An 8646-nucleotide genomic window follows, 5' to 3' on the forward strand; every position below is an offset into this window, starting at 1 on the left:
TTCAGCGACTTCGCAGTTTCTCAGTTGCTTGGGGTCCAGGTTGTATTTCAGCCTTCCCTCCACCAGGGCAGCCAAGGGTGGATTTCACTTTCTTTTAGTAAGAAAGGGAATTCTATTGTGTTCTGGAACTTTTTGAAGAGATTTCATGCAGCGTATAACTCCTAATAATCAAAATGCATATTTTATGCAGTTACATTTTCTTAACCATTTGTTTCTCTTGTTCTGCTCACAGTAAAATTTGCATGAGCCCTGGCTGGCTTGGCTCAGTGGAGAAAGCATTGACCTGTGGACTGAAAGGTCTCAGGTTCGATTCCAGTCAAGGGCACATACCTGGGTGGGGGGCTCGATCCCTAGTAGGGGCCTGCAGGGGGCAGCCGATCAATGATTCTCTCTTGTTACTGATGTTTCTCTCCCCCTCTGAAATCAATAAAAATATCTTAATTTTTTTTTTGCATGAACCACATGGCTTTATGAAACAAGTTACGATGACCACTTTTCTCCTTCCTCCTCTTACTTTTCTTTATGTTTCCGTTACAGAAATGAGCCGCCAGACTGCGACAGCGTTACCTACTGGGACCTCCAAGTGCACCCCGTCCCAGAGGGTGCCTGCCCTCACGGGCACCACCGCGTCCAACAATGACTTGGCCAGTCTCTTTGAGTGTCCTGTCTGCTTTGACTATGTGTTGCCACCCATTCTTCAGTGTCAGAGCGGCCATCTTGTCTGTAGCAACTGTCGCCCAAAGCTCACGTGTTGTCCAACCTGCCGGGGCCCCTTGGGATCCATTCGCAACTTGGCGATGGAGAAAGTGGCCAATTCAGTACTTTTCCCTTGTAAATATGCCTCTTCCGGGTGTGAAATCACTTTGCCCCACACAGAAAAAGCAGACCACGAAGAGCTCTGTGAGTTCCGGCCTTACTCCTGCCCGTGCCCCGGCGCGTCCTGTAAGTGGCAGGGCTCTCTGGATGCCGTGATGCCCCACCTGATGCATCAGCACAAGTCCATCACCACCCTGCAGGGGGAGGACATTGTGTTCCTCGCCACGGACATCAACCTCCCCGGGGCGGTGGACTGGGTGATGATGCAGTCCTGCTTCGGCTTCCACTTCATGCTGGTCTTGGAGAAGCAGGAGAAGTATGACGGGCACCAGCAGTTCTTTGCAATTGTACAGCTGATAGGAACGCGCAAGCAGGCGGAAAATTTTGCTTATCGACTTGAGCTAAATGGTCACAGGCGGCGATTGACTTGGGAAGCTACTCCCCGATCTATTCATGAGGGAATTGCAACAGCCATTATGAATAGCGACTGTCTAGTCTTTGACACCAGCATCGCACAGCTTTTTGCAGAAAATGGCAATCTAGGCATCAATGTCACTATTTCCATGTGTTGAAGTGGCGATCACACGTTTTCTGGCCAGTGTTTAAAACCATTGCATTCAGCTTCACAGAGAATAGGCCCCCTCTGCCTGCCCCCCCGAGACTTTTGGTAGGTGGAGCTAGTCACATGAAGGTAAATAAATGGAAAGGCTGTTAAATACAGGAAACGGTTGCATGTAGTAACACTAATATATTTAAGTCAACAGTAAACCACTGAAAAAATATATATATACACCCAAGACGGGCATCTTTTGTATTAAGAAAGGAAGCATTGTAAAATAATTCTGAATTTGTGTTTGTTGTAGATTGAGTGTACTGTTGAGAAATACTGGGTTTTTGTTTCTGCGTGTGAGAGTGTGTGGGTGCGTGTGCGTGTGCGTGTGCTTGGGTTTTTTTTTCCTTTAACTGACAAGCCATGTTAAGTGGTCTTGGGCCACTGCTTCCCCTCTTTTGAGTCAATACATAGTGCTGCTGTGTGTGTATATATTTTTTGTGTGTATTTGCTAATTTTTATTAATTTTAGTTTTTCATTAAATAAATTTGACTTTCTTTTCTGTAATTGAAGCTTTTCCCATCTTTTTTTGTACCTTTTTAAAGTTAGTGGTTTTTTATGCATAATTGTTTATGGTAAAGTTTATACATGTGTGTTCCATACATGTTTTTTCTCCCCATTAATCAGTTCATTAGAAATACTTTAAATTCAGCTTCTTGTGAAGACACGAGTTCCAGAAAGGAGAGGTAACATCGGAAGAAAGATCAGAAGCTACTTAAAACAGCTAGAAGATGGTCGGTCGGTCGGTCTTTTTCTCTCTTTTTTCCAGTTGAGTCACGCCTTCAAACTTATTCTTTAAAAGGTAGTAGGATATACTGATTTTTTAAAATATATTAAAAAAAATCCCCCCCCCCCCATATCTTGGACAAATCACATATGTTTAAAATTTGTTCTCATATTTATTGGTTTTGCAAAAGAAGGCATCATCTCACAGTATTTGTAATTAAAAGCAAAGCATTTGTTTAAAAAAAGGCAGTTTGCAAAAAAATGTTTTTGGTCTTTTATAATTCTCATTAAAAGAATATCTGGCAAATTGAAAACTCTTTGTGTTGCTTTAGCTCTAAGTTTGATTAAAATCCAAAGCTGTTTTCCTGTCCGATTCTGTGCTTCACAGCAGAGAGCAGCGTGCAGTTTTGAAATGCAAGAGTTTTACTGTCAAGTACAGCGCGGCACAGGCCCCGGCACAGGCACAGCGAGCCCCAGGTCCTGACTCGTCCTCCCGGAGCACTGGGACTCGCCAGCAGGGCCGGGCACGTCTGTAACTCGCAGACCCCATTCTCATCCAAGAAACTGCGCAGCGCCTGGCATACCTGTGCTTCAGTCTGGAAGAGCGCTCCTGAGGGGGGCGCGGGGTTGTCCATCGCGTCCTCAGTCTCCACAGCCACACTGGCGTGGCAGGAAGGTGGGCGCTGGGTAAGGAGAGCTATGACCCTGGAAGCCCCAGCCTGACCTGCTGTCCTAACCCTGGGTGAGTCGGGACGAGAGAAGCGGAGAGCCCGCAGACGGGGACGGACAAGGGGAGGCGGCGGGGCCCGGGTCTCGCGGGGTCAGGATAACGAGCGTGGGGACCAGCCCGGAAAGGTTGGCGGCCTCCCCCTGGGGACTGGACTTTGTAAGGGGACAGGTGTTCGGGGCCGGCGTGTTTCTGACTGACGTGTGCGAACCGGGGCCGCTCTGCCTGCGTGATGTTGCGTGTGCTGGGACGTGTGGGCCTCCTCACGCGGTACTTAACCTGAAACTTCATTTCCACAAAGACTCACCGGCTGTGTTTTCAGCTTTGCCCACTGCCCCTCCTGCATTGACAGGGATCTGAGGTCATGGTCTCTACAGTCGTTCTTGACCCGAGGCTCGTGGAACAGATCTGAGTGTGGGTGGGAGTCTCTGGTGGGGCTGTCTGGGGCCACAATGGGAACCGTGTGCCGCCTTCCCAGGGACAGAGACGACGACCGAAGACAGGAGTCAATGCTATCTGTTTATTAAAATCTCTGTAGCCCGCGCGGCCCCGCGGTGAGGCTCGCGCCTGCTGATCAGCTCACAGGGGAAGGGACATCTTGCTTACCCGCTGGCGTGAGCAGCCAGCCCGGCGGGCCTCGGGGCTTCAGGACGGCGCCTGAGCCGCGCTCCGAGCCTACAGTTTGCTATTTAAGAGGCCGGGCCTGGCCTTGGCCGAGAAGCCCCCGTCGAAAGCGGCGTTCAGGACCTCGTCCAGGCAGCTCGCCGTGACGAAGCTCAGGTCGCGGCGCACGTTGCCCGGGATCTCCTCCAGGTCCTTCTCGTTCCTCTGCGGGAGGATGACCCGCTTCAGGCCCGCTCTGTGCGCAGCCAGCACTTTGTCCTTGATGCCGCCCACCTGCGGGGGAAGGGCAGGCGGCGTGACCTCGGGCCCAGCACCCCCGCCGCTTTCCCACATCCAGGTCACCGCCCGTCCGGCACAGGAGCGGGAGAGCCCTGAGGAGGTTAGTGAGTAGTGAATTCTCTTCGCTTCAGTTAGTGCTCTAGTCCAGCCTTTCACGGGGAAGGTGCCGGTTTTCTGTCCCTGTTCCTGCCTGTTGTCAGGGTCTACACTTCAGTCTCTGCAGTCACGGCGCCTGCGGGCCGATGGGGCTGATCGTAGACCTGACACCCGCCCGCAGAGCTCAGCTGTGCGCCAGGATGGCACCGCTGCACAGGTCAGAGCAGGACTGCTGGGCCACCCGGGAGGACACAGGTCCCCACGGCCTCGACTCCGTGGTTAAAAGATGTCCATGAAAACCCACACACACAAAGACATGGAGGCTAAGCAATGAGATCAAGGAAGAAAAGATACCATGAAACAGATGAAAATGAGAGCACAACCCACAATCTATGGGGCACAGGGAAAGCAGTCCTAAGAGGGAAATTCATAGCATTACAGGTTTGTGAGAAAAAAGAAAGATCTCGATCTAACTTTACACGTAAAGGAACTGAAAACAACAACAAACAAAGCCCACAGCGAGTAAAAGGAAGGAAACAGAGCGAAAGTAAACAAAATGGAGTAAAAAAGAAAAACCAACACAAAAGACCCATGAAACCAACAGCTGGTTCTCTGAAAAGATACGCAAGGGAAATCTTCAACCAGATCATCAGGGACGAGCCCACATGAAGCCAGAGATGAAAGAAGTAACAACGGGCACCAAAGAAACACAAAGGGTTGTACAAGGAAACATGAACTATAGGCCAATAAATCGGACAGTCTGGACCACATGGATCAATTCCTAGAAACATAAGATCCTCCAAAACTGAATCAGAGAATTGAAACAGACCAGTTACAACTAGTGAAACGGACGCAGTCATTAAAAGCTCCCGACAAACAAAAGCCGTGGACCAGGTGGCTCACAGGTGAGTTTTACCAAACTTTCCAAGAACTGGCACCTGTCCTCACACTCCCAGAATATGCCAGAGGAGGGCAGCCTCCCAGTTCACTTCACCAGGCCAGCGGCACCCTGATTCCAAAACAAGGCGAAGACACTGCACGTGCACCAGACGAAGGACAGAAATCACAGGATCATCAACAGGTGCAGGGAAACCATTTGATAAAACCCAGCCAACATTTACGATAAAAACCAACACGCAGCAAAGTGGGAATAGAAGGAACATACCTCAGTGGGACCGCCTCACACTAAAGCCCCTGTGCAGCAAAGGAGACCATCCAACAACAATAAAAAGACAAACCACTGGATGGAGAACATATTTGCCAACCACACATCTGATAAGGGGTTAACAGCCAAAATTTTATTTATTTTTTTAATTTTCTGTGCCCTTTATAATCAACTTTTTTTAAAAATATATTTTATTGATTTTTTTACAGAGAGGAAGGGAGAGGGATAGAGAGTTAGAAACATCGATGAGAGAGAAACATCGATCAGCTGCCTCTTGCACATTCCCTACTGGGGATGTGCCCGCAACCAAGGTACATGCCCTTGACTGGAATCGAACCTGGGACCCTTGAATCCACAGGCCGACGCTCTATCCACTGAGCCAAATCAGTTAGGGCCAAAATTTATTTTAAAAACTTACTCAACACCAAAAAATAAAAAAACCAAACAATCCAATTTTAAAAATGGGCAAAGGACTTTTCCAAAGAGGATATTCCGATGGCCAACAGACATATGAAAGGTGCTCAACAGCGTTATCATTAGAGAGATGCAAACCTCCGGATGACCACTATGAGGTACCACCTCACACCTGTCAGTGGCGATCATCAGTAAAGCAACAGACAGCAAGTGCTGGGAGGATGTGGAGACGGGAACCCTCGTGCACCTTTGGCGGGAATGCTGGTTGGTGCAGCCGTTGTGGAAAGCAGGATACAACACCAATAATGAACGATCGGAAAGGGAAACTAAGAAAATAACCCCATTTACATGCTTAAAAACCCACAAAAAACCTAGGTACAATTAAAAAAGATCTATATATGTATTTATTGATTTCAGAGAGAAACATCAGTGATGAGAGAGAATCACTGATTGGCTGCCTCCTGAACGCCCCCTCCTGGGGATCGAGCCTACACCCCGGGCATGTGCCCTTGACCGGAATCAAACCTGGGACCCTTTCAGTCCCCAGGCCGACACTCTATCCACTGAGCCAAACCAGCTAGGGCACCAAGGTATAAATTTAACCAAGGATGTAAAAGACTTGTACTTGCAAAATAAGACACTGAACAAAGAAACTGAAGATACAAGTGGAAGTATATACTATGTTCATGGACAGGAAGAATTAACATCATTAAAATGTCCCACTACCCAAGCAATCTATAGATTCAAAGCAATTCCTATCAAGACAGCTCTAGCGTATTTCACAGAACTAGAGCAAATACTTCAAAAATGTACGTGGAACCACAAAAGGCCCTGAACAGCCACAGCAATCCTGAGAAAGAAGAACAAAGTTGGAGGAATCCTGCTCCCTGATCTCACACTACTGCCAGGCCATGGCCACCAAACCGCCTGGTGCTGGCTCTGATCAGCCACCCACCACAGCCTCCTCCAGGGTTTTCTGTGGCCCCGACTCAGCGTGTGAGCCGCCGACTCCCCGTGTGCAGGAGTGACGTGTCATGGCTGCCGGGAGGCCTGTGCACAAAGCTCGCTGTGAGTCCTTCCCCTCGGGGTCTGAAGGCGCTGCACCGGGTCCCCGGGGAGAGGTCCCAGGATGGGACGCTTTCCTGCCGGGGAGAGTCCCAGTCCCTTTCTCTGAGCGGAACCCCTGGGAGTCAGAGGTCGGGTCGGCCTGACTGTTTCCGTGTTATTTTTCCAGAGTGGCCGGCCAGTTCGAAAGCCCTAGTTTTAAATCCGAGCGCTGTCTCGGCCTAGCCCTGGAGTCCTGCCTGGCTGTAGCCCATCCAGCCTCAGCGCTGCTGCCTGGCTGGTCTCCTGTGACAGCGGACACTGGGCTCATGGGAGCCGCTGCGCCTCTGCTGGGCATGCAGGGGAGCCCTGGCCCTGCCAGCAGGCGCTGGGGAGGCCGCTGGGCCAGAGACCTCAGCGCCCTGGGTTTCCTCCTGGCTCCTCCTGTGCTCCGGGGCCAGCGCTTCTCCCAGACGGGAGCTGGGACACCGTCTCCCCTGTCAGGACGCCCCCAGCCTCCAGGCGCTGGCTGAGCTACCAGCGTGGGCCCCGCTCACTGCTGAGGGTCAGATGTGCTCCCTGATTCCTCCCTCAGTCCTCCACCTCTGCACCTGGGAGCTGAGACTGGGTCCTGAAGCCCGTGCTCGTCTGCGTTTGGGCGCAGCTGGCATTACCGCCGTCACCGTCACCTTAGCTCTGGGGCGGCAAGGACGAGACCAGCCTCCTGAGTGCACCCCTCGAACGTGGCGGCATAATCGGGCCCAGCATCCTACTTCTGGTGACTAAACCAGCTGGGGCACCGGGAGCATCGGTAACGCTGTGATCTTACTGGGCAACCCTGTGACCTGCTCACCATCACCTCCTACAGCAACATCTGCTTTACTCCTCATTTGCTATGAACCTGACAGATTCTGCTGTAGAAGGTAACAGGCAGCTAATGACTCACAACCCGCATACTCCCCAGGGTCTGTACTCTATTGTTTCCTTAAAGCTTTTAAAAGAAAATGTTTTTATTGATTCAGAGAGGAAGAGAGGGAGAGAGATAGAAACATCAAAGATGAGAGAATCATGGATCGGCTGCCTCCTGCACGCCCCACACTGGGGATGGAGCCTGCAACCCGGGCCTGTGCCCTTGACCAGGAATCGAACCGTGACCTCCTGGTTCACAGGTCAATGCTTAACCACTGAGCCACACCAGCCTGGCTTTTCAGTGCTTTTATGAGTAGTTTAAGCTACAGGCCCAGAATGTGTGTAAGTTTTTGGATTTAGCCGTGAGCCCGCACTGCCGTTCCCAGGTGTCATGCTCACTCATCTCCATGTCCACCAGCTCCGCCCGCTGACCTCCGGGGGGAGGGTGGGGGACTGAGGCTCCCAGGAGGCCCAGAGGCGAGAACCGGCCGAGTGTGTCACACCAGCCCCGCCCCACCTCCCGCCCGTGCCGTGCAGTGAACACTCTGCTCGCTAAACAAAGCCCCAGATCTCCAGCTAAACAGCCCCTATCACCGACGGCCACACTGACCTGCCCTTAGCAAGTCCTCATTCTTAGAAGAAAAAACATGGGACAACTGCTTTGGAATTTGATGAAATTTAAAAATATGAATGACAGCTGTAAGCATTTTCTATGTATTTAAAACTAAGGTGTTCACCGGAAGAAGGCAAACCGCTTTTAAATGTAAACTACGATTATTTAAAACTGCCAAGTCACCCATGGGAGGGCGCCCTCTGACTCACCGGCAGCACCAGGCCCCGCAGCGTGATCTCGCCCGTCATGGCCACGTCGGAGCGCACCAGCCGCCCGCTGAACAGTGAGGCCAGGCAGGTCACGATGGTGACCCCTGCCGACGGCCCGTCCTTGGTGACGGCTCCAGCCGGGAAGTGCAGGTGGATGTCTGTGTTGTCAAGAAGATCGAAACTTCCAGAAGCTTACAAAGAAAGAAGGATGTTAATGCAGGAACTTACACCTGTTTTCTTTTTCTCCTAAAAGAGAAAGTCAAAAGTGATTAAAAACAGACAAAACAACAAAACGCTCTGGGGAAAGGACTCCTTCACGATGCTAACGGGCGGTGCCCAAGAGCTCTGTGGCTCTGCCCCCCGTGGGGGAGGACGGCACAGCCTGCACTGCTCCTGGGTCGGGCGCTCGCGGGC

General features: G+C 51.1%; 2 protein-coding genes and 1 long non-coding RNA gene across 4 annotated transcripts in view; 1 reads left to right on the forward strand and 2 right to left on the reverse strand.

Annotated features, from left to right (window-relative positions):
- Window positions 1–607, reverse strand: part of LOC106723729 — a 13022-nt gene extending 12415 nt beyond the window's left edge. The window contains exon 1 of the long non-coding RNA XR_001359441.1: window positions 536–607. This is a non-coding gene — a long non-coding RNA (uncharacterized LOC106723729). The remainder of the gene's footprint in view (window positions 1–535) is intronic.
- SIAH1 (siah E3 ubiquitin protein ligase 1) overlaps window positions 1–2466 on the forward strand; it is an 8794-nt gene extending 6328 nt beyond the window's left edge. Inside the window, exons 1-2 of one of the 2 annotated variants that reach the window (XM_005880312.2) lie at window positions 286–304; window positions 538–2466. In XM_005880312.2, the coding sequence (XP_005880374.1) occupies window positions 540–1388 (849 nt within the window). In that variant the 5' untranslated portion in view covers window positions 286–304; window positions 538–539 and the 3' untranslated portion in view covers window positions 1389–2466. Of the gene's footprint in view, window positions 1–285; window positions 305–537 lie in introns of those variants that run through there. The other variant, XM_005880311.2, reaches the window with a different exon arrangement.
- Window positions 2467–3377: 911 nt separating this feature from the next.
- LONP2 (lon peptidase 2, peroxisomal) overlaps window positions 3378–8646 on the reverse strand; it is a 195725-nt gene continuing 190456 nt past the window's right edge. Inside the window, exons 14-15 of the mRNA XM_014528408.1 lie at window positions 8233–8423; window positions 3378–3776 (exon numbers count right to left, since the gene is read on the reverse strand). Of these exons, the coding sequence (XP_014383894.1) occupies window positions 3555–3776; window positions 8233–8423 (413 nt within the window). The 3' untranslated portion in view covers window positions 3378–3554. The remainder of the gene's footprint in view (window positions 3777–8232; window positions 8424–8646) is intronic.

This window comes from Myotis brandtii, unplaced genomic scaffold, assembly GCF_000412655.1.
Source record: "Myotis brandtii unplaced genomic scaffold, ASM41265v1 scaffold633, whole genome shotgun sequence".
In the NCBI taxonomy this organism is placed as follows: Eukaryota; Metazoa; Chordata; class Mammalia; order Chiroptera; family Vespertilionidae; genus Myotis; species Myotis brandtii.